Here is a 26,209-nt window from a genome sequence, read left to right as displayed (position 1 = left end):
TCCCTGCGCTAGTAATAGAAGGAATGAATGCGCTGGATCTCCACATTCGTAATATATATCGTGAATGCCTGGCACATGCTTATATTCCAATTAAATGGCGGGATGTGAAGGTGTTGTTCATTCCCAAACCAGGAAAACCCACCTACAAAGACGCAAAAAGCTTTCGACCAATCAGCCTAACGTCCTTTCTGCTAGAAAGACTGTTAGACCGATTTATAAGGGATACACACATTCCTAAACGGCCACTTCACCATAGGCAACACGCCTACCAGAAAGGCAAATCTACGGAGACAGCACTCCATGAACTTACGGCAAAAATTGAAAAGGCGATGTCCGAACAAGAATACGCCTTCTTCATGGACATCGAAGGTGCCTTCAATTATGCCTCATTTGCGGCAATTTGTGATGCGGCAAGACAGCATGGAATCGATCCGCTGCTAATCAGTTGGATCCTTCACATGCTAGAGTGGAGAAAAATCCACATATCGGTCGGCCAGAAGTCTATTGAAGCAGGATGTCTCAGGGGTTGCCCACAGCGAGGGGTTCTCTCTCCACTGTTATGGCTCTTGGTGATGGATACCCTGCTGTGGCTCCTGGAGGACAAAAAAGTTTTCGCGCAAGCATTTGCGGACGACCTAGCCGTAATAATTACCGGCAAGTTTGTGGGCACAGTATGTGACCGCTGAATGCAACTCTGCATGTAATCCACAGCTGGTGCCTCCGCAATGGACTCACGGTGAACGCTAGGAAGACTGGACTAGTTATGTTCACTAGGAACGTCAGGTGGGGCAGCTATACGCTACCCATCTTAGCAGGGGCGGAAATCCAGCTGGCGCAAACAGTCAAGTACTTAGGAGTACATTTCGACTCCAAGTTAACGTGGAAGCATCATATCCAGGAACAATATCAGAAATCCTGCAAATTTCTCTGGTGCTATAGGAGTGCGATAGGTAAGACCTGGGGACTTTCACCTAAACGGATATATTGGATGTATATATCCATAATAAAACCCATTTTGATGTATGCATGCATCGTCTGGTGGTCAAGACTGAACTTTGCTAACAGCAGGAAGCTGCTAATGCAGATTCAGAGACTTGGTTGTCTAAGTATTACTGGAGCAATGAGTACCGACTGCGGCCCTTGAAGTTATCCTAAATTTACCCCCCATTCATTTGGAGGTGAAACGGAAAGCGGCCAACGACGCATATAGGCTCGATACCATTGGAGCGTGGAAAGGCGGCCAATCCAACGGGCATGCGTCTATCTGGAAATTCCTTGAAAAACACCCGGTAGCCCTGATGCCGACCGATTATATGGTTTCCAGATTCGTCTTTGAAAAGACATACACTGTCGTAATCACCGAAAGAGAAGAATGGTCGACAAGTGGCCATGAGTCTTTTCAGATTACAGACCTAATAATCTTCACCGACGGGTCAGTCACGGAGGATGGATCGGGTGCAGGTGTGTTCTCGGAGAATCCGATTATAGAACTGGCCCGACCCCTCGGAAAAATGACGACCATATTCCAGGCGGAGATATATGCCATTTCATTGGCAGCAGAAGAATGTCTGCGACAAAAATGGAGGGGTCGCACCATTCGAATCCGTTCCGACAGTCGGACGGCATTATCAGCACTAAATGACAACAACATATCAAGCCAGTTGGTGTGGAGTTGTCATCAGGTGCTGCTGAAACTTGGCCTGAACGAAACATTCCTGATGTGGGTGCCGGGGCACGCTAACATCGCCAATAACGAGGAGGCTGATAGACACAATGGGGGAGAACCAGCTCTTGGAATCCGACCATCTACTGTCAAGTCTACTCTAAAGGGTGAAATTGCAAGGATTCACGCAATCGAGTAGAGAAATTTGGGCACTTGCCGCCAAGCGAAAATCCTTGTGAAGGAGCCTAGGGCCACTAGAGAGGCATTTTTGTTGTCCCTTAAGAAGTGGGACATGAAAACCCTAGTAGGGCTTTTGACGGGACACTGCCTCTTAAAGTACCACATGGAAAAGATTGGGGTAGTGGTTTCGGCTGTGTGCAGCCAATGTGAGGAGGAGGAGGAGACTGCCCTGCACTTTTTATGCAGCTGCCCGGCATCCTCAGATCTCAGACGAAAACACCTTGGCAAAGTTTTCTTCAATGAAGAATCTGCACACTCTCTGCCTCTTGAGAATGGTGTCAGATTCGCTAAAGCCTGCGAACACCGTAGGCGGGAAGCCATTGAATAGGCAACTTACGGGGATAGTACAATGGGTCTAATAATTGCCTGAGTGCTCGGAGCTGCGACTCCCCCCAGTTAACTAAACTAAACTAAACTAAACGTGTCAACTGAAAGCTAACATATGGTAATGAGGAAACTTCTGTCAACTTTGCAGTTTGTAAGTAACGTAAGTACCGTTACGATATTGCATTTTGAAGTTTAGACGAAAAATCGATTTTGAAATTTCTTCAAAATTTAAACTGTTATATCTTCGAAGGAATGATGACCCTTGCAACAGAAAAGTACGCATTTATAAGAAATTTTATGTATGGTATCTGTTGAGTTCTATGCTTCTAATTCATTCATATTTTGCATATTTTTTATACTGTATAATATATTGTAATGTAAACGTAAGATATACGCGAGTAAATTAATGACCGCCATTGAAATCTGCAAACATTATTCCACGTGCATGTAAATTGCAACCTAAGCAGATCAATGTCGAACATTTTTTCCCCCAAGGTAGCAAGGTGCATTGTACGCACTTTGTGATAATCAATATTTTTTATTATTTTCGCGTATGTCCGGAAATAAGTCACCTTTTTCTTCTTCTCTAGTGAAGCTGCTAGAGACGATCGAGCTTGGTACCGGAGTTGGTGTATCACCAAATCAAGAACCCTTTCCCCATTGGTGTTTCACCAAAGGGTCAACATTTATTAATTGGTCGGTTGGTGTTTCACCAAACGACACTCCCAGCAACTACATCGGTTGGTTAGTGTTTTACCAAACAACATTAGGGAAGAAAATTGCGGCAAAAGAGTCGCAACATTTATTGATGACCCCGAAGTGATACGGTGAAATGGATTTGTGGAGCCAGAAGCAGGAAGCGATTGGAAAGCAGATAGAGTCGCTCGTGTCCAACTACCGGAAAGATGGAGCCTCGAGAAAAACATTGAACTATTTTCGGGAGCGACAATAAAAACTACTGGAACTGTTCGAGCTGTTCGAGCAAGGCGACAGCCAAATACGAGAGCAGTTTGGGGATTATTAAACCCATCCATACTTTGCAAAGCGGTACTACCATCTTATGAAGGAGGCCTTTCAAAAATACTCGGCGGAATTTGCGGAAAATATTGAAATGCCGCAGGCTCAGTCGGAACACAAGACAAACCAGCGCTCATCTCTCGTGAGGAAGCCGGGCTGCAGAAACAGGTCAGACGACAACAATCAGTCATGGGAGCATTAAAACGAGTGCATCTAAATGCGCTTCTGGTGGAGTAATCTCGGCAATAGTATGAGTTGCAGGGCACAACCATTCAGCGCTATTGGGATCAGATTGAAGAGGTACCTGAAAATGAATCTTGGAGGCGAAGCGGAACGTTTAATATGACATGTAGCTTTGTCGGATTTAAACTACGCAGCGGCTTGGAAATTATTGCAGGACCAATACAACAATCCTCGGCTTCTAGTGGCAGCCTTCCTCAATAAAATTCTGGGCCAACCATCGCAGTCATCAGATACAACATCAGCTGCAACTCTAAAGGCATTACATGACACCACCACCAAGAGTGTCTTCATAGGATTGAAAGATTTGGAAGTTGCGGATGGACACCTGGGATCCACTACTCCTACACATAGTACTCTGGAAATTGGATAAAATGATCCTCACGTTGTACGAGCAGTCGTTGGCAAATCCTAAACAGTTGAAATCGGTGGCCGAGTTTCTGCAATTCCTAGAAACTCGTTTTCAATCGCTGGAAGTGCTGGGTGCCAGGAATATTAAAGCGGAGGACAGCAAAAAGAAGCTAACAAGAACAACGATGTCAGTCACTACCGTCAGCGTAGGTTGATGTGTATGATGTGTAAAGAGGCAGCATCAACTCTTTGCATGCAACGACTTTTTGCGCTTGTCACCCACGGATCGTTTTCATCATCTCCGAAAACACAAGCTCTGCATCAATTGTTTGAAAGGTGGTCATTTTGCATGCAGGGTGCACGAAGTGCTTCCAAGAAACACAACACGATGGTTCACTTTAAGCCCCGGAGAACAAACATCATCGGACGACCAAGCGCAGAATCTTGAGAAAATTAGCTCGAATCGAAAGCCTTCTAAGGTGGCAAGTGAGAAGGCTACATTAGCGGCGGTTAGCAACGACAGCGATAGATTTGACTGTTACGTGTTCCTTAGTACAGCATTAGTTAACGTAAAGGGACCCGATGGAACTACAGTCAGCTTTCGAGTGATCTTAGATTCTGGCTCACAAGTCAACATCGTATCAGAAAGACTATTGCGGAAATTAAGTATGCCGCTAGCAACTAATTCTAATCCAATGCGCCTACAAGGAGTGGAACATTCGATACTGGAGACGCATCGAAGAGTGAGCGTTGAGGATCAATCAGCAGTGACCAGGTATTCAATGAGAGTTGAAGCAATTGTTCTACACCAGATCGTGGCGCCGCAGCCTTCGCGTACATTTGACGTCTCTTCATGGAATGTTCCTAAAAACATTAAGCTATCGGACCCAAGGTTCAAGGAATCGAGTTGAGTCGATATGCTAATAGGAGCAGAATACTACCATGAGTTTTTGTGCGTCGGAGAAATCAAACTAGCGAACTTCATATTCCTGTGTTGCATGCGGATGGAACTTCATTCGCACCATATTTAGCGACAAGATGCCTTCAGAAGCTCGCATCTGAAAACGCTACAAAATATCCATTGGGTTGCGAAGTCCTCAAAAGAGACTGCAAAGGAAATTCAAAGGCAATTGTGACCATCCTGAAAAAAGGAGGTTTTAAATTTCGAAAATGGAGTTCCAGCCATAACAATCTTCTGCAACAGATTCCATCTGAAACGCACTTCTAAGTTTTAATGATGACAACAATGAAGCTTCAATAAAGACACTAGGTCCGGCGTATTCCGTTGGAGCTGCAGACACGGTGGTGCACATATCGGGAAGGCTTGCAAAAGCTAGACTAAACGAAGATCCCGAGACACGTGTTCGCTGAAGGAGTGCCAACGTCAGTACAAATTCACACATTTGCGGATGCTTCCGAGAAAGCACATGGAACTGCGGCAGCCCGACGGTACTGTAATAAGCAGACTACTGTGCTCAAGGTCTCGAGTAGCTCCTATAGCCAAGACGACAGTAGGGATGACAAGTATCACAATTCCATGGCTGGAACTTTGCGCCGCAGTATTAGCCGCAGAGCTGGCATCCCGTATAAAAGCAGATCTTAAGATCGAAGGAGTTACTTCCTATCTATGGACAGATTCGCAGATTGTTCTTTGTTGGATTCACGGCTAAACAGAGGTACGTCCAGCTTTTGTCAGCCGCCGAATCGCCAGAATTCATGCAATATCAAACAAAGACCAATGGCGGCATGTGTCCGCTAACAATCCAGCAGATGTTCTCTCAAGAGGAACTACCCCAGATAAGCTTCTCGAGCACTACTTATGGTTCTATGGGCCATAATTCTTACATGGGCGAGAAGCTTTGTGGCCTTCGTGTTTCAAGCCGAACACAAACAGCGACGAAGCAGAGGAGAAGAAGGAAGAAATCAGCTTGCCCAGTGAACCAGGTCTAGAACAGGACAGTTTGGGAATTAGAGAACAGTAGAAGGTGGATAAGATCGTTTGCCCGGTAATTTCGCAGCAAGAAGAAGGCAGTTTTGTGAACAAAATCGAACATTCGAATTCGTTTTGAAAGCTTCAAAGGGTGACAAGCATATTGCCTCCGTTTCATAAAGCTTTTAAGAAATAAGGATGGCAAAACTGAACCTTCAAAAAGCACTCTGACAGGTTCAAGGCTGGTGGTAAACAATAAACCATTGACTTCACAAGCATTGGATACAGCTGTATGGGTTATAGTGAATGCAGTCCAGCAACAAGGTCGGTTGGTATTTCACCAAACAACATTAGGGAAGAAAATTGCGGCAAAAGAGTCGCAACAGTGTCCAATCTGGGACTAAATGATGGAGGGATGGGGAAAATTATGCCTTTGTTGGGATGATCAGGGTTTCTGACATTATTCACGAGAAATGATATAATCTGGTAACAGTGAAAGATAGAATTCGCATTCCATGGATTCAATTTTCATAAAACAAGTGGTACTATCCACTAAATTTCTACCATCGTATAGTAAATGCAAATTTGATTATAAGATTAGGCGTTAACTTAAATTTTCGAAGCTTGTTGTGTTCATCGCACTATTGTACGATGGAACGAAAGTGGTAGTAATCAAGATTATCCATGCTCAGGAATGGTGCCCTTTAACAAAGTTAATATAAAAGTCGGAATACCGGAAGCTGGCCCTTCGGATATAAAGGTTTTGTGTTCATCTTTCATATTCATATTTTTACATTCGTATATGGCTAAACACCAAAAATATTCCTTGATATTTTTTTCAAACTACAAGATATATACCCTAAACAAACATTGCCTATTACCGAATACTATACTTATATATGCATGCATATACATTGATCGTACACACGTTTCCGATTTACTTCGTGCATAAGTTTACATATGTACATATAAAGTACCTATTTTGAATCGCTTGTTCAATGTACAAATACATGTATCTGAATTAGGCACTACCCCAAAACTTCATTTATTTATATATAAATACGTACATATGTCCGTATCGAGTAATTGATGTTGATATATAAATGATTACAAACTGCCTTCATCCAGATCGAGCAGGCGGCGCGAGATCTTGGGCTGCACATCAATGAAGGGAAGACAAAATATATGGTGGCAACGTCAGCACCGAAGATGAACCAACCAACAACATCAAACCGCACTGGTCAAACGGGAAAAATAAGGATAGGAGAATACAACTTTGAGACCGTTGACAATTTCTCCTATCTAGGGTCAAAAATCTCAACCGATGACACCTACGATAATGAAATTCGCGCACGGTTATTGTCAGCCAGCAGAGCCTATTTCAGCTTGCAAAAACTGTTCCGCTCGAAACGTCTCCCCATAGGGTCAATGCTCTTACTGTACAAGACTATGATCTTGCCAGTTCCTCATGTATTCCTCGGAAACTTGGGGTCTTAGCAAGAAAAATTGCGAACTCTTGGCCGAGTTCGAGAGAAGAATCCTCTGAAGAACTTTTGGCCCCCTACATGAGGATGGACGATTCCGTAGCCTAACGACGAAATCTATAAGCAATACCATGATAGTCACGTTGTGGATAAAATCCGGCTCAATAGGTTACGGTGGGCGGGTCACTTAATCCGTATGGATGAGAATGATCCCACCCGGAAAGTCTATAAGGGCAATATCTATGGTAGGAAAAGAAGACGAGACAGAGCCTGACCCTGACTCCCAGATAGAGCGATGTCGTAGGTCAGGACGCCAGACAGCTTTTAGGGATATCGAATTGGTGGACCTCGGCGTAAAACTGGGATGTCTGGAGTTCCTTATTAAGGCAGGTCTAGACCGGATACCGGTTGTTGCGCCGCTGATGATGATGATGATGATATAAATGATTAACAAACTAAAACGAAACGTTTCGCTGCGACCTCCCATTCATGTGAGTTCCCTTTGTTGTGGTATTAGCAAATTGGTATGTTTGATCACGTCATAAACGTTTACAGAATGCATGAAATTCACATAAGTTGTACCTTCTATAACTTTGTTAATAATAGTTGTATTTTTTTCAAACTCCTCAGAGTTATGCCTTATGTTATCCTTTATACCACTGCCACAGTCATAATAGTAATTTGAGCCCATACTCCCCTACGATTCACCGGATACCAAATATGGCCAGTTTCGAAAAGGGCTCAATTACCTTTCATCTCATACCCCACATGGCCACATTCTGCGAAAAAAATTGTGCACCCTCCTTTCGCATATATAACGATTCCCCCCTTAAACTCAATACAAAATGGCGCCACTTACTATATGTAAAGGGATGCATAGACCACACGTTCTCACCAATTGTCGTGACAATCGGTTTAGCCGTTTCCGAATAAATCAGTTGTGACAGGGAGACAGACGGACAGACAGTTATCGACTCGACTCGATGACGTGGATTATATCCATTATATTCTTATCGGATACATATACCTAAATACTTGTACAATATACCCCAACGGGGTCACAGACGACCCAAGTGACACCCAGTCGTATTGCAATCTACCTGTCACCAAACGAGAGAGTGAGGAAAAAGATGCAGAGAGAGAAAAAAGACATATTATAATAGTTAAGTTTAGTTTACCGGGGGAGCCACAGCTCCGAGCACTCAGGCCATTGTACTATCCCCGTAAATCCCCCCTTCAATGACTTACTGCCTACGGCGTTCCCAGGCTTTAGCGTTTTTGAGTATATTTTCCAGAGGCTGAGAGTGTGCATATTCTTCATTGAAGAAAACCTTAGCAAGGTGTCTTCGTCTGAGATCAGAGGAGGTCGGCAGCTGCATAAAAAGTGCAGGGCCGTCTCCTCCTCCTTCCCAGATTGGCTGCACATAGCCGAAACTACCACTCCAATCTTCCCTATATGATAGTTTAAGTAGCAGTGTTCCGTTAAAAGCCCTACTAGGGTTTTCATGTCCCAATTCTTAAGGGACAACAAAAATGCCGCACTGGTGACCCCAGGTTCTTTCACAAGGATTTTCGCCTGCCGGGAAGAGTTCAAATTTCTTCATTCGGCTGCTTGAATTCTTGCCATTTCATCCTTCAGAGTAGACTTGACAGTGGATAGCCGGATCCCAAAAGCAGGTTCTGGTCCCACCATTGTGGATCCAGACCCTCGGCGAGCCAGTGCACCGGCACTCACATCAGGAATTTTTGTTCAGTCGGCCAAGTTTCAGCAGCACCTGATAACAACTCCTCACCAACTGACTTGATATGTCGTTGCCAGCTCCATAATCGAATTCCCTGAGAACACCTCTGCGGCCGATCCGCCCTCCATAACAGATCCGTCGGTGAAGACAATTAAGTCTGTAATCTGAAAAAACTCCATTTATCGACCATTCTTCTCTTTTGGTGATTACAACAGTCCATGTCTTTTCAAAGACGGCTCCGGAAAGCATATGATCGGTTGGCATCAAAACTACTGGATGTTTGTCAAGGAATTTCCAGATAGACACATGACCGTATGATTGGCCGTCCTTCCACGCTCCAATGGTATCGACTACTTGGCTGTTTGTGCCAGCTGGATTTCCGCCCCTGCTAAGGTGGGTAACATATAGCTGCTCCACCTGACGTTCCTAGTGAATATAACTAGTCCAGTCTTCCTAGCATTCACCGTGAGTCCATTTTGGAGGCACCAGTTGTGGATTTCATGCAGTGTTGCATTCAAGCAGTCACATACTGTGTCCGCAAACTTGCCAATAATTATTATGGCTAGGTCGTCCGCAAATGTTTGCGCGAAGAGTGTTTTGTCTTCCAATAGCCACAGCAGGGTATGCATTATCAAGAGCCTTTCTGTGGACAGCCGCTAAGATATCCTACTTCAATAGACATAGACTCAATAGATTCCATACCGTCTTGCCACACCACGAATTGCCGCCAACGAGGCATAATTAAAGACACTTTCGATGTCCATGAATGAGCCTAAGGCGTATTCTTTTCGGACATCGCTTTTTAAGGTTTTGTGTAAAACAAAATCTTATTAAAATCGATTCACTGTCTGTCTGTCTGTCACACGCACTTTTCTCTAAAACGGCTAAATCGATCCGAACGAAATTTGGTGGATAGATGGGAACTATGAAATCCCACGCAAACAGAGAGTGATATTAATTTAGGTGGAGTTTAAAGGGGGGCTCCCCATACAGGCAAAGGGAGGATTTAAAAAAAATTGATTAATTGATACCTCCCGAAACTGACATTAGTTTTAGCGTGAATTGCAAAGCGCGCGACTGAATCAAAATGTTCGCACTTAAAGTGAGACAGGACTTATTTTCGAAACCTAACCAACCTAAAAATCCGAAAAAATCAGGGTAGTGTGTTAGATGAAATCTAGGCCTCAAAATATGTCCCATTCCGATATCTACTCAAACACACTTCTTAATAGTAGAAATTTACTGAAAACCCCCCGTTAAATTCATACTAGCACTGTATCAGCATAGAAGACAATATTTCGTATACACGTGCTGAATTTCATGGTAATCTGGCACACTGCTAACAGTAAAGTTATAGCAGTTCAAACAATTTCCCGCGAATTAACTGCTTCCAAAGCCAAGCAAATAAGATGCTGACGTCGTAATTAGCGGGAATAATTGACATTCGCGTGAAATAGTAAGGTCGCATTTATGAAGAATCTACTTCTCTGCAGCTTTTTTTAAGGTTTTATGTAAAACGCTTATGTGAAATCTGATCCTCGAGAGATATCCCATTCCGCTATCTGCTCAAATAAATTTACCAATAGTATGTTACCAACTTTTAAAAACTGACTGAAAATCTCCCCTTAAGTTCATCCTACGTGTAGTAGATTGATAGTGGACAGCCTCGTGCATACACATGACAAGTTTCATGAAAATCTAACTATTAGTATCAAAGTTGTAGCAGTTCAAACTTATCAATTTCGTGCGAATTAACAGCATCCTAAGCCATACAAATAAGATGCTATGTCGTACACGGAGCTGTTGTGCATTCGTTGTTCCTCACATCTTCTTCTTTTTCTTCAGCCTTTGCCCCGTTCATAAGCGGGGTCGGCTCGTCGTGATCGGTTTCGCCATTTCATTACATTAAATGCCTGATCAGAATGCAATCGCGAGGCCTTTAAATCCCCAACCAGCGTATCAAGCCACTATTGTTTCGGCCGGCTTTTTAGTTGCTTACAATTGGCTTCGATGTTTAGACCAATATTGGTAAGTGAATTCCACCATTCCATCATCATCGAAAACGCCTCACTCGCAGTTTTCCATGATCGGTGCAGCACCATATCGATCGCGGACATTCTCATTTCGAACGTGATCAAAACGTGTCACGCCACTAGTACACTGCAGCATCTTCGTCTCCATTAGCGCAAGACGTCGTTCATTGTCTTTTATGGTCGGCCAACACTCAGAACTATAGAGAACGACAGACGGACGACATTGCAGTAAATTTTAAATTTGAGACGTGCGCTGATACGTCGATCGCAAAGATCACCAGTTGTGGAATGCCAATTCAGCCAGGTTGCATTAATGCGTGAAGCAGTTTCATTACGCAGTTCTCCATTGGCTGGTACCGTTGACCCGAGATCTTTAAATCGCTCAATTCTGGGCAGGTTACTGCCATTGCCAGAACTGAGCGAATGCGATCAACTCCATGGTCGCATCTATCCAGAGCAAACTGCAAAACGCAGAAAAAACGAGAAAAGTTTGGAGTAAGCTACTGGTCTATCAATTTTTGACTTAACTACAAACAGAAGGCAATATCTAACCAAAAAAAATACATCGAAGTCATTCGAAAGAGTAGGTTTCGCTTAGCGATTTTTTGATATAACATGCGGTGTTTTTACCACTTTATACCGCACCATGACAGCGTTTCGTTATGCAAATCCGTCCTTGTGAGGGACTTTTTACCAAAAGGCTTTGTTTCTGAAACTCAAGCTGCTCAAGCTGATTGAAGTTATGTCTTCTCAACAAATCAGGAAGCTAGCAGCTGACCGTTTCTGGTTGAAAGGTTTTGTATTTTATTTATGTGAAGAATACTTTGATGATGATAAATCATCATACTCATCCCAAAAATTAAAAAATATCGCCCATTACTGCTAACATATGGCTAACATGTAACTGATGGTTGATAAGCTCGCCGAATAAAGGCGTCCATCAATGATGCGGCAGGCCTGTCAGGTACACTCCTTCCATTAGACAGAAAACAACATCCATATCGGCAAGCTGGACGGCACCATCTATTCAACTACGGCTATGAAAGGCGTTGAGACGCAAATTTGAGATATTTTTGCAGTTGAACAGTCATAAAAACTGTTTACTAGCGATGAAAATGCGCGACGCAAAATCGCACATGTACTGCCTAAACGGCCTGTGAGGCATTCTCAACGGCTAATTTGGAATATTATCATTAAGGTTTAGCATATCTTGACTGATAAACTATTGCCAATAATATAACATTTTTCTTATGTATAAGAAATGATTTGCCCCTGGGCCCATAATTATTATCGAAGAGCTTCTATATTCACAGAATCACTTACCAGCATCGGAAAATCAATAGTATATGGTGCTTCATTCAACATAGTTACAAATAGAATCCATATTGGGTTCACTAAATATGCTGAATACGTCATCCTACTGAACGGTAAGAAGACTTTGGCAGACAAGAATCTGTTGACAATTCCTCCATATCCTGTGGAACATGCAATGATGATCCAAACTGTTCCAACTCCCCAAGCTGTTCGAGCTAGTGCTGCATAAGTCATTGCTACTAACGGGCTAATTTCTTTGTTGGAATGGCCAAAGAGCAGTACGACGATTATTAAGGGTCCAAGTATCCAACCTAGGGTAATCCATTTCTGGAAATAAGAATGGTAATTTGAGGTCAATAAGATACATGGGGGTCGGTAGGTTACCTTTCCAAGATTCAACGTTCGATTTTTTACGCTCAAATACCAGCCAGCATAAACTCCCGTGAAATATGCGCCAATTCTTCCCCAGAACGGCGTATAAAGGAAGTCGGCTGTTTTATGTAGGGAGTCTTGCCTAAAATTTGAAATATATTAGAGTCCGGAATTTGACCAAAATAGCAAGCTACATAGTAGAACTACGCGGTGTTCTGTATTTTCCGTACTCACGTGAAACCGAATCCGAGGGAGTAACCATAGTACCCGCATATTGAAGATGATGCTAGAAATATAACAGTGAATAACGTTAAGCCCAATTTTCTGTTTTTATCAAAAATCAACAATAAGGCTGCTGACAGAACGAAGCATTGGAAATCTGCTCCCAGGAACCAGCTCCAGATCATGCAACTGTCCTTTATCGGAAACAGATTGTTTATGTAGATCACGTTTCGCCACCAGGTTCTGAAAAAAAAGTGACCTTATGCTTGACTGAGTACAGTTGACTGGCATTTTACCTTCCGCATTTTGTTTCGTCGTCATCTAGTAGATAATATGGCGAGAGATCCTTAACTAAATTTGTTATTACAACGGTCAGCAATAAACTTATTACGTATGGGGGTGTTAATCTCAAATATCGGTTCGCCACCATACGCAGAAAGAACGAAGTCCTGTTTTTTATTGGCTTTTCTTTCAAATTCTGAAAGAATATGTAAGACAATACCATTCCGCTCAGAACGAAAAATGTATCCAAAGTTAAATGAATGGTGTAAAGTGGCTTGCAGCCAAAAATTATCTGCGTAGACGAGTATATGCTGCATGTTTGTGACTGAACTCATGGCGAAGAGCATTATGTGACCAATAATGAAAAGAAGCATTCCAATTACTCTAAAAATAGAAAAAATACGATGAGATGTATTAATATACGCATTTTTTAAATGGAGAAAGTCGAGGTTGTTCTGTTTGGTTAAAACTTAGCGGATCTTTTGAAGAATTGAAAGACTGCGCTGAACTATCTAGAGAAGCTGTTTCATCACGACCAATAATAATGCCCACCATCTCGGAAAGACACTTTCTGTGGTAAATAAACTTAAATATATTTTAATTCAGTCAAATCAGGGTAACAATCCCCAGTCAGCAAAGTACTGACTCTATTATGACCTAGTCAAGAAGGCTATGCACAGCAGATTCAATTCTCAGCACATCTCTTGAAATTTTATAATAATAATAATCGTTGGCACAACAATCCATATTAGATCAGGGCCTTGAAGTGTGTTAGAGCACTTCAAGACCGTAACGGTACACTACAGACCACTGTAGGGGGCAATGTGCAGCATTACGCTCGCCGAGATTATTACCCTGATTTGACTCAGGTACTCATTCACAGCTGAGTCGACTTGTATCCGACGTCAAATCACGATACAAATCCCATTGCCGCCAGCGAGATTTGAACCGCGACCTTCCGTACGACAGCCTTGTGCTCTACCACCCAGTTATCCGGAAATTTTATGGGGACGGAAAAGTCTTGCACACATTCCGACCGCGACGGGAGAAGCTTGAGGAAAATTCCGCGCGTAAGGACTGTTCTTAATGCCGCGTATTTGATGCAGCGCATTGGTGTACGCCCACATGGTTGGCTACCTCCTTCATGTCTAAAGTTTCTCACTCTGCGTATATCATGTTCTACTAAACTATACAATTCATTGCAGCTATTTATTGACATTGGAAAATAAATAATCTTTCGTCATCTTCAGGTAATTTAGCAGCGTTTTCTTCTCGTTTTCTGTTAATTGAGTGCTTCGTATTTCCCTTGGAAGCCTCCAGGCTCCAAAAGAACAGTGCTTCTTCTTCCTTGGAAGATGCACTCGAGGAGAACATGTTTCACGAACAATATTTGCAACAAAACTAAAACGCTACTAACTGATTATTATTAAAATCAGAATATGGTAAATAAAGACTGATTTTTGCTCTACAACGTTAATTCACTTGCCTTCGAATATGAACACCATTTGAAATTCTCGACAGCCATTCTTTGTGGGTGGGGTGATCAAAAAATACCCATCTAAGTTTAATCTCGCAATAATTAAGACTTGCCTTTTCTTTTCATTAGTAATATTTATTAACCTCGCAAATCCCGATATTTCGGAAATCACTAATTCCCATCATCAGTCTACAAGACTTGTAGCACAGTTATCTCCAAAATATCGGTGTTTGCAAGATTAATAAATATTACTAGCGAAAAGAAAAGTAACGTCTTAATTATTTAAAAAGAAAAATATTTTTAGAGCCTTTATGATAATTTCTCTGAAACAAAATATTTATTACATAATTTATTTCTTGCTGCAATTTTCAACCCCCAAATACCACCTCTTGCCGCAGAAATTATTTCAACTAATACTCGTAATCTAGCCATCATTTAACTTAAGCGATTCTCCTGCCCTTTGGTGTCAAAAAATAACCTTATCCCTGTGATTTTTTTACCCAATTTTCTATATAATGATCTAATTCTCAATAACAAACTATAATGTTACCAAAAAATGCAAAGGAAGCCAGCTTGGGTTATAAAATTCTCCGGGTCGGATAGTGTGAAACCGAAAAGTCCAAATGATTTATGGTCAGTAAACAATTAGCCATCGTCCCTATTTCAATCAAATTGTAAAAGTAAGAAACTGGTGAACGGTTGAAAATGGGCAGTGTAGGGATAAATTGCAAACGAATCCGTTGATTAGTTTCGAAAAAAATTACAGCAGAATATTTTCAAAAATGCTGCTTTGTGACAAATGCCTTTAATTTTTTTAACGAGAAATCATTGATAATTGCCACTTCAGGGTGATATTGATACTTTATCACTTTAGGGTGATATTGATATTTCGTGTTTTGGGTTGCAGTAAATTTACAATTTGAGCCATTCTAGCTTTATCAATAATAGCGCGATTTTGACCATACTTGGGGATATCATGCTTCATACTCTAGTCTATCATCATCATCCATGGCGAAACAACCGGTATCCGGACTCGGCCTGCCTAAATAAGGAACTCCAGACACCCCGGTTTTGCGTCGAGGTCCACCAATTCGATATCCCTAATAGCTGTTGGCGTCCATTTCAGGCAGGGTTTTTCTCGTCTTCCTTTCCTACCATAGATATTACCCTTATAGACTTACCGTCCTGGATCATCCTCATCCATACGGATTAAGTGACCCGCCCATCGTAGCCTATTGAGTCGGATTTAATCCACAACTTGACGGTCATGGTATCGCTCATAGATTTCGTCGTTATGTAGGCTATGGAATCATGTCATCCTCATATAGGGATTCAAAAATCCTTTAGAAGGAATCTTCTCTCGAACGCGGCCAAGAGTTCGCAAGTTTTTCTTGTTATGAACCCAAGTTTCCGAGGAATACATGAGAACTGGCAAGATCATTGTCTTGTACAGTAAGAGCTTTGACCCTATGGTGAGACGTTTCGAGCGGAACAGCTTTTGTAAGCTTGAAATAGGCTCTGTTCGCTGACAACAACCGTGCGCAGATTTCATCATCGTAGCTGCTATCGGTTGTGATTTTCGACCCTAGATAGGAGAAAATTATCAACGGTCCCAAAGTTGTAGTCTCCTAGCTTTATCTTTCCCGTTTGACCAGTGCGGTTTGATGTTGTTGGTTGGTTGGTTTTCGGTGCTCACGTTGCCACCATATACGTTGTCTTGTTTCCATTGATGTGCAGTCCTAAGATCGCGCGTCACCTGCTCGATCTGGATGAAGGCGGTTTGTACGTTTCGGGTCGTTATTTCTAAGATGTCGATATCGTCAGCATAGGCCAGTAGTTGGGTGGACTTGAAGAGGATCGTACCTCTTGCATTTACCTCAGCATCACGGATCACTTTCTCGAGGGCTAGCTTAAGGAGGAGCGCATAATAGGGCATCCCTTTGTCGTAGACCGTTGTGGCTGTCGAATTGTCTTGAGAGTGATCCTGCTTTCTTTTATCTCGCCTCGCACATTGGTCAGGGTCAGCTTAGTCAATCTTATCATTTTTGTTGGGACCCTAATGGCCGTGTACAGTTTTACCCTGGCTATGCTATCATTGGCGGCTTTAAGGTAGATGAAGAGATGGTGCAATTGTTGTCCATATTCCAACAATTTTCCCATCACTTGCCGCAGATAGAAAATTTGATTTGTTGCTGATTTGCCTGGAGTGGTGCCTCTTTGGTATGGGCCAATGATGTTCTGGGAGTATGGGGCTATCCAGCCCTAGCAAGATAGCGGAGAATATCTTATAGATGGTACTCAGCAACGTGATACCTCTATAGTTGCTGCATTGAGTGATATCCTCCTTTTTATGTATGAGACAGATGATGCTTCTTTGCCAGTCGTCAGGCATTAATTCGCTGCCCCACACCTTGAGCACAAGTTGATGAATCACTCGGTGTAATTGGTCGCCTACATATTTAACTAATTCGGATGAATTCCATCGGCTCCTGGTGACTTATGATTTTTAAGCCGATGAATTGCATGGATTGTTTCTTCTAGACTTGGTGGTGGCAGTATTTGTCCGTCGTTTTCAGTTGGCGGGACCTCCAACTCGCCGATGTTCTGGTTGTGCAGTAGCTCATCAAAGTACTCAGCCCATCGCTCGAAGATGCCCATTCTGTTGGAAATCAGATTTCCCTCTTTGCCTCGGCAGGATGAACATCGAGGTGTGTAAGGCTTCATACTGTTGACTTGTTGGTAAAACTTGCGCGCTTGGTACGGTTGCTCCCTGTACTTTTCTAATTCACAGACTTGTTGGCTCTGCCATGCTTGCCTTTTTCTGTCTGTCGCTTCTCCGCTCGCCGGAGTTGCGTGATAAGTCTCTGCGCGTGTCCCGCATTTTTTGAGAATGCAGCATTAGCTTGGTATGCGGCATTCTTCTGTTCCGTAGCTACATTCATAGTCAAACCAGCCGTTCCGACTCTTTTTGCGGCTGGGGCTAAACATGTTTGTGCCATATTATGATAACGTTCTTCAGATGATTGTGAAAATCATTTGTAGATGCTTCATCTCCAGGTCCTCTATTGACTGCGGTTATTGCGGCATCCATTTCGCTCATACTGGTGTTGCAGGTGCTATGTTGTGGATGGCTTCAGTGTTAATTATTACCTGATTGTCAGAGTTGATTCTGGGTGGTGTTGTTATTCGAATTCGGAGCACCATGTCAATGAGATAGTGATCCGAGTCTATATTGGCCCCCTATATGTTCTGACATTCATCAAGGCTGAGAGGTGGCGGCGATTCGAGAGGCCCACGTATGTTTGTGAACTGCTTTCTGCACAAACCAGGTACTTCCAAGAACCATTTCGTGTGACACTGGCTAAATGAATGATCCGCAGTCCGTTATCATTTGTACGAATACGGGCTCCGTCCCTACTTGGCTGTTAGTGTCCCCAAGTATGATTTTGATATCATATCTGGGACAAGCTCCGAGGGAAGAAGGATATCCTCCTGCGACTCCTGCAATCTCTTCTGTTAATAAGGCTTATATTTCTAGATTTGCCTTGGAAGCACAGAGTGCATAGCCGTTTGCTTATGTTTTCAAAGCCAATAACAGCAGGTTTCATTTTTTGCCTGACTAAGAAACCTACTCCGAGCACATGGTTTACTAGATGGCCGCTATAATATATGGTGTAGCGACGCTTCTCCAGGAAACCAGGTCCCTGTCCAACGCATCTCCTGTAACGCTGTTATATAAATATCTATATATACAAAAGAAAGTGGTGTTAGTTACACTATTTATAACTCAAGAGTTGATGAACCGATTTGGCTGAAAATTGGTGGAGAGGTAGCTGACAACCAAGAGACGGACATAGGATACTTTTTAACCGGTTCGACCGAGTTTCCGTCAAGTCACTATAAAACGTGTTATAACCAAAAACGCATCTGACATGGAATAACAAAACGCAAAGTGACAGGTGTAATAACAAAACGTGAATGACAGCTAAACGTAATTTGGTCTTTGGTTAAGTATTGTAAAAAATTTCACAATTGTAAAAATTATAGCTAAACGTAATTGATAATATCATCAGTAATTTGTTTTCTCTGTGAATCATCATTAACAATGTCGCGATCAAGACGATTGAATCTTTCCCGACAAAGCCGTAATACAAGAAGGATGCGAAAAATTGCGAATGAAATGACTGAAGAAGCACAAGGAATTGCCCGTGAAGAGTGCCGCGTTAAGTATAGCTCGACTTCGTGCTTCTCAATCACAAGAGCAAAGCGAGGCAGCCCGTGAAACGGCTCGGTTGGCAATGCGAAATCGTCGAGCGAATAACAGAGATGGAGAAGTAAATAATTTTCGACGCACAAGAAGAAATGTATCAAGTGCTGATTTGTATCGAGCAGCGTTTCGACATTGATTGCAGCACTTGCATCCTAGCGTTTGCATTGGGCCAATGGACGTTGTTTGCGAGTATTGTGACGCATTGAAGTTTTCAGGGGAAACGCCCGGATTGTGTTGCCTTAGTGGAAACGTGAAATTGCCATTATTGACTCCGCCACCTGAGCCATTGCATTCATTGTTTTGTGGCGAAGCACCACAATCACGTCATTTTCTTGCAAACAGTCAACAATACAATGGTTGTTTCCAAATTTCCTCATTTGGGGCAGACATTATCCAATAACGAGGGTTTAATCCGACATTCAAGGTATTTATTTGTTTATGTTGGTACTTACATACAATATAGTAGATGAATAACTTACTATACTTATTCCTACTTACTATGTTGCTGATTATACAAAAAATCAGAAATATTGACTTTGCTTTTTATTTTGTAGATACAAGGACAGATTCACCATCAAATGGGATCATTGCAACCTCCTGAAGATGCACAGTATAAATTTTTACAAATATACTTCATGGGCAACATGGAAGAACAAGTTGATCGACGTCAAGAGATAAATGCAGCAATGAAAAGAGCAATTCTTAAAGATCTGCAGCAACTACTTCACTGAAGATAATGCGTTGGTCAGGCTGTTCAAGACTGCTTTGGAACGCATGCCCAATGATGACTACAAAGTCGTGATCAGAGCAGATAAACGACTATCTGGAACACACGAACGCACATTTAACGCTCGAACAATAGATGAAGTTGCCATCCTTAATTGTTGGTGAAAACTTGGAAACACGCGATATTGTGCTTACAAGTCGCGATACTGGGCAACTGCAACAAATATATGAAACACATCGTTCATATGACACAGTTGCAGTACCCGCTGATGTTTTGACAAGGAGAAGATGGATATTATTTTAATATCAAAATGATAAATCCATTAAATGGTGAGTATCAATATCATAGTTCAACATGACATACATTTTACATTGTTTGGTTTTGGATTTACAATAAAAGACCAATTACACTACTTATTACCAGGAAAAGATAAGGGGTTGTTCTAAAATTAGACAAATGACTGGCAACCGATTTAAAATCATTCATCTTCACCCCTTTATAACTATGAAAAAATTATATATTTACAAAATACTAAATCTAATGTTTTAATTTCAGGTGAAGAAACTACAAAAACAGTTAGCTCGATGGATTATTACGCATATCGTTTGATGATTCGTCAAAATGCTGACAACTATTTGTTGCAGTTTCGTCGATTGTTTCAGCAGTATTGCGTCGACATGTACGTTAAAATAGAAACGGAGCGTTAGGTTGAACCAAGCCAAACTGCGTTCTGAGGAGTATATACCTTTACGTGATGCAATTGGTACTGAAGGAAATACAGCTGATATTGGTCGATTAACTATTCTTCCGGCGACGTACATAGGCAGTCCACGTCATATGCATGAATATGTGCAAGATGCAATGACATATGTTCGTCATTACGGTCGACCAGATCTCTTCATTACTTTTACCTGTAATCCAAAACGGATAGAAATAGTTCAATTGCTGCTTCCCGGACAAACATCAAGTGATCGACACGACATCACCGCACATGTATTCGGACAACAAATACGGTCCCTGATGAATTATACATTGTTAAACAATGCGTCTTTGGAGATACTCGGATGCTGCATGTATTCAATCGAATGGTAAAAACGAGGCCTGCAGCACGCACACATCCTTATTTGGTTAGTTTTCAAACAGACCAAATAGATGATATCATATGTGCCAATATTCCCGACCACGAAGCCGATCCAGACCTACATGACTGTTGTAATTACAAATATGATTCATGGACCGTGTGGCACCATCAATCCCCAATCACCTTGCATGGTCAAGGTCCAAACGGTATTCACGGAAATTAACTGGCGGAGACCGTGACTGGCAACGATGTGATCCACTGTGTCGCCGTCGATCACCCGATGATAACGGTCGAACTATCACAACAAAAGTGAAAAGAATGGATTTCATTCTCGACAACAGTTGGATTGTCCCATATTCGCCACTTACTTCCAAAACATTCAAGTACACATTGCAACGATGAGTATTGCAATTCAGTAAAGTCCATAAAATACATTTGTAAATATGTCACGAAAGGCAGCGATATGGCGGTTTTTGGTATCGAATCCTCTCGTCGTTATGTGAACTGCAATGAAGCCATTTGACGTAATATTCGCATTCCCTATTTACGAACGTCATCCTACTGTTGTAGCATTTGGCGGTGCACCTCGAGAATGGTTAACGAATATATTTCACGGCTTCGAATGTTGTTCAACGTGCTGAAAAACCCTCCAGCGAAAACATTGACCAGTTTCTTTCCGATCTGCCAAAGCGATCCGTTTGCAGGAACTTTGCTATACTCGGAGATGCCACGTTGTTACACTTGGAATGCTTCATCGAAGAATTTTCAACGACGAAAGCAAGGCAATACGGTTCCTAGGTTATCCGGATGTGCGTTCTACTTGATGCTCTTGGTCGTATGTGTACAGTTCATCCAAAGAATGATGAATGCTTCTATTTGCGATTGTTGCTGGTAAATGTGCGTGGCCCAACATCATTTGAGTCATTACGGACTGTTAATGGTACAATATTCCCAACATATCGTGCTGCATGTGAAGAACTCAATTTACTAGAATACGATACCCATTGGGATACGACAACGGTTGAAGCCATTATCTCTGCATCTCTAAGTCAGATACGCACATTATTTGCCTATCATAATTTCGACATGCTTCCCATCGAACCCATCTAACATGTGGCACAAGGATAATATGTCGGAAGATATTTTACATCAAATTCGTGTCAGTTCCAGAAATCCCGATCTTGAGATGAATGAAGAGATACATAATCGGGCTTTACTCTTGATCGAAGACATGTGTTACCTTATGTGCGGTAGTTTATTAGTCAGGTTAGGAATGCCAGCGCCAAATCATGATGAAGTGAATGACGCATTCAATGGAGAATTGGAGCGGGAACGTGAATATGATCACCAGCAATTAGATTTAGTAGTTCAAACGAATGTACTACTGTTGAATCCCCAACAAAAGGAAGTTTATGATACATTAATGAAGGCAATTGATGATGGAAATGGTGGTTTATATTTCCTGAATGCCCCTGATGGAACTGGTAAGACATTCCTGATGTCATTAGTTTTAGCCACTGTTCGTGCAAGATCCGACATTGCGCTTGCAGTTGCTTCTTCGACGGCACATTCAGCATTCGAATTGCTGTTAAATCTTCAAACTATTGAAGAACCAACATGTAATATTTCAAAAAACTCCGCAATGGCCAAAGTTTTATCAGCGTCGAAAGTCATAATATGGGACGAATGCACAATGGCGCATAAACGTGCATTAGAAGCACTTAACCGAACATTGAAAGATCTACGCAATGACTCTGGCGATTTCCGCTAAGCACTGCCAGTAATTCCAAGATCAACGGCTGCCGACGGAATAAACGCTTGCCTAAAATCATCGAATCTATGGCGCTATGTGAAGAAACTCCAGCTGACAACAAAGATAAGAGTTGCATTGCTTAATGATACATCTGCTGAAGATTTCCCTGTGCAATTGCTTACAATCGGTAATGGTCGAGTACCGGTCGACGAATCAAGCGGATTGATTTCTTTTCCTCAGAATTTCTGTAACTTTGTCTCATCGAAAGACGAACTTGTCAACAAAGTATTCCCAAACATCATTACTAACTACAAAAATAATAAATAGTTGAGTGAACGAGCAATTTTAGCGGCTAAGAATAAAGATGTAGATCACCTGAACTACATAATTCAGAATGATATCATTGGAACAATGCATTTATTCAAATCAATTGACTGTGTTACAAACGAAGATGAAGCTACCAACTATCCAATTGAATTTTTAAACTCCTTGGATGTGCCTGGCTTATCACCGCACAATTTACGCCTCAAGGTTGGCTCCGTAGTAATTATGCTTCGAAACATAAACCCACCAAAACTTTGCAACGGTACGCGTTTGGTGGTATGTAAATTGATGAACAATGTGATTTACGCGACGTTACTCAAAGGAAAATTCGAAGGTGAGGAAGTTCTCATTCCGAGGATCCCGATGATCCCAACCGATATGCCATTTGAGTTTAAAAGACTTCAATTTCCGATCCATCTTTCATTCACCATCAGCATTAACAAATCACAAGGACAATCCTTGAAAGTTTGTGGTCTGAATCTGGAAAATCAATGTTTTTCGCATATCATATTTATATGTGGCATATTCACTGGTCGGAAGGCCATCTGCGTTGTCTGTACTTCCGGCTGATAATACAACAAAACATGTCGTGCTTAACTAAAGAGTACAACCTATGCACCAAAATACATGAACAATAAAGAATCACTAAAATACTTGATTTATTAATTTATTAATTAATTTATAAAAAATTAAATTGAATAAAATCCAAAGTCTGCTTATTTATTACCTCTAAGGCGGAACAGAGTTCGCCGGGTCAGCTAGTATATTATAAAAATAATATACCGTTCAGTCCGGTTTATATGATGATAACGTCATACATGTCTTAGAGTGCAATCAATTCATATAAAATACAAAATTTTGACTTTCTATAACTTTGCTAGTAATAGTTGGATTTCTTTCAAATTTTGCATAATTATGCCTTATATCAGGTTGTTGCACATGTAATGGCCGATTGGCAATCATGTGAAGTTAGTTGCGATTTTGCTGTATCAAACCACCACTAGTTAGCGCTGTTGACGTCGGATAATAAAGCAAAAATACTTCTACATTTAATCAAAGAGTCATTTCAGTTTTACTATGGTTGTGATAACAGTGAATAAAAAGGAAACAAGTAGGGAAACCGGAAGCTGGGCGCTTCAGGTATGAAAGGTTTTGTTTGCTTCTTGTGTGAGTATATTTGAGTGTACAATTATTCCATTTGTACGTAGCCCGTTAAGAATATGCATTTAGCATGTCAGATTTAGTACTTCGGGTTGTAAATTTACACGTTAAAGACAAGTTTGAGCTACTGTAACTTTGCTATGAATAGTATGATTTTGATCAAACTTGGGGATAATATGCTTCATATTATATTTTATACTATTACCAACTTTTATAACTCTGAGATAAACTTAAGGAGGTTTCACTCAATTTTCCCAAAAATATGGTAATACACTACTATTAACTTAATTTGAACAGATATCGATATGGAGAGTATTTTGAGGCCTGGGCACCATATAGAGACAACTTCATGATTTTTTCAGATTGGTCGGTTGGGTAGTTTCTGAAAATGGGTCCGTTAAAGGATTCATCACTTTGCACCCCTCCCACTCCTCGCCTTTTTAACGAATCTCAAAACTAAGCTTCGAAAAGTACTAATCGAGACCTTTCATTTGATACCCCACATGGCCAAATTTTCTTGAAAAAAATTTTTACACCCCCCACAGTTCCCACCTTCTCACCAAATTTTGTGTGAATCGCTATAGCCGAGAGAAAAGTGCCTGTGACAAACAGACAGACAGACAGACCTGTGAGGAGTAGGCCAGATCTCCCATCAGGCGCAACCCCAGCTGGCGGATTGGGATACCTATGTGTAAATATGTGTTCATGCACTTTTCTTTTCTGACTGTGCATGGGCTAGTGTTTGCTCATCTCTGGTGCGCGGACAAAAAGGGCTATGGGAAGGATACCCAGAACATAAAACCACCATGGAAAACGAGTGAAGGAGTACACTTACGATGCAGGGGCGCGGAAACCCAGCACCGGCGGCTTTTGGGAGTGAGCAAGCGTGCTCCCGGTCGTCGATATCCCTCGACTGCAGTACCTTGGTGGTTGACAACTCGGCCACCTTGGTATATAATGTTACAAGTGATTTGGATCTGGAGAAGGAAGTGTTCAAGCGAAGTACGACCTTACCGAGAACACCAGTAGCAAGAACAACCAAGAATGAACTGAAGACGGATCGTCGACGACGAAAAATGTGGCAACACCAACCGCATATGTTTAAGATGCGCGAGAGCAAGAGGTGCTCCTGGAACAAGAAAAGGATCCATTCAAAAGAAGCTCATCAACTTTGAGATCTCCACCAATGCTAAAGACGGATGAAGGATAAAGTATAGGCAAGATCAATAACTGCCAAAAGTGAAACAGCATATAAAAGGAGTAATCCTGTCAGGGCTTATAGGAAGCGGAGTTCCGGATCCGAAGGAATTACCCTTTATCCAGCTTGGGGCAAAAATAGTTGAGCTGTCCGAGTTCATCAAGGACAAGCACTACGTGCACCAAGCCATAAAGAATATGGTAACGGCTATTAGAGTTCTCTACAATAGATCGCAGACTGAGGAAAAGAATACTAAGGATACACCGAACACCGCTGCACCAACAGTCTCGCAAGCGACCCAAGTGACACCTAACCGTACTACCATCGAAACACGGCGAAATAAACGAGTACGGGAAAAAGAAGGGGATCATAATCAGCAGGCGCCTAAGAGAGAAAAAGGCGGACAGGAAACTCTGAAAACCAGCATTAATAGCTCTGAAGGAGGAAAGCGTACAGTGAATGTAGAAAAGTCGACCACCGTTGCGAAGCCCAAGACGAACGGAAACGATGGATGGACCAAGGTTACGAGCAAAAAAGCGGAAGGAAAAGCAAAAGTGCGAACCCGTCCAGATGCGATTGTTATTTCCAGTAAGGGCAATCTGTTCTACGCGGAGATACTCAGAAAGGTCAAAGCGGATCCCGACCTACGAGTAAAGATTTGAGCGGAAATGTGGATCGAATCCGAAGAACCCAGAAAGGAGATCTCATGTTCGAGCTGAAAAGATCCAGATAACCGGCATATTCTCGGAAATAGTAAATATCCCGAATTTATGAAGGCGCTCACTGCAATAAGAGGTTTATTCAAATAAACCTCAATCATTGCAGGGTCGCTCAGGATTTACTTCAGCATTGAATCTGAGATGGAAATTGCCATCATAAGTGAGCCGTACAGAAGCCGTCACGGTGGCATATGGGTCACAGATTCGACTGGTGGAGCGGCGATATGGGCTTGTGGTCGACAGGCAATACAATGTACTGCAGGTCAGGCAGCCAGTAGCTTT

The 26,209-nt window shown here is 42.0% G+C and overlaps 1 protein-coding gene across 5 annotated transcripts in view; it reads right to left on the bottom strand.

Moving 5' to 3' along the window:
* LOC119652639 (nose resistant to fluoxetine protein 6-like) overlaps positions 1 to 26,209 on the bottom strand; it is a 140,548-nt gene that overhangs the window by 4,595 nt on the left and 109,744 nt on the right. For 4 of the 5 annotated variants that reach the window (XM_038056902.1, XM_038056887.1, XM_038056895.1 and 1 more), the window contains exons 5-6: positions 13,232 to 13,601; positions 13,037 to 13,178 (exon numbers count right to left, since the gene is read on the bottom strand). In XM_038056902.1, coding sequence (XP_037912830.1) covers positions 13,283 to 13,601 — 319 coding nt within the window. In that variant the 3' untranslated portion in view covers positions 13,037 to 13,178; positions 13,232 to 13,282. Of the gene's footprint in view, positions 1 to 12,350; positions 12,669 to 12,725; positions 12,856 to 12,947; positions 13,179 to 13,231; positions 13,602 to 26,209 lie in introns of those variants that run through there. The other variant, XM_038056924.1, reaches the window with a different exon arrangement.

This window comes from Hermetia illucens, chromosome 1 (assembly GCF_905115235.1).
Source record: "Hermetia illucens chromosome 1, iHerIll2.2.curated.20191125, whole genome shotgun sequence".
Classification (NCBI taxonomy): Eukaryota; Metazoa; Arthropoda; class Insecta; order Diptera; family Stratiomyidae; genus Hermetia; species Hermetia illucens.
The sequence above is the reverse complement of the archived record's forward strand: the minus strand, read 5'-3'. Positions and strand labels throughout refer to the sequence as shown.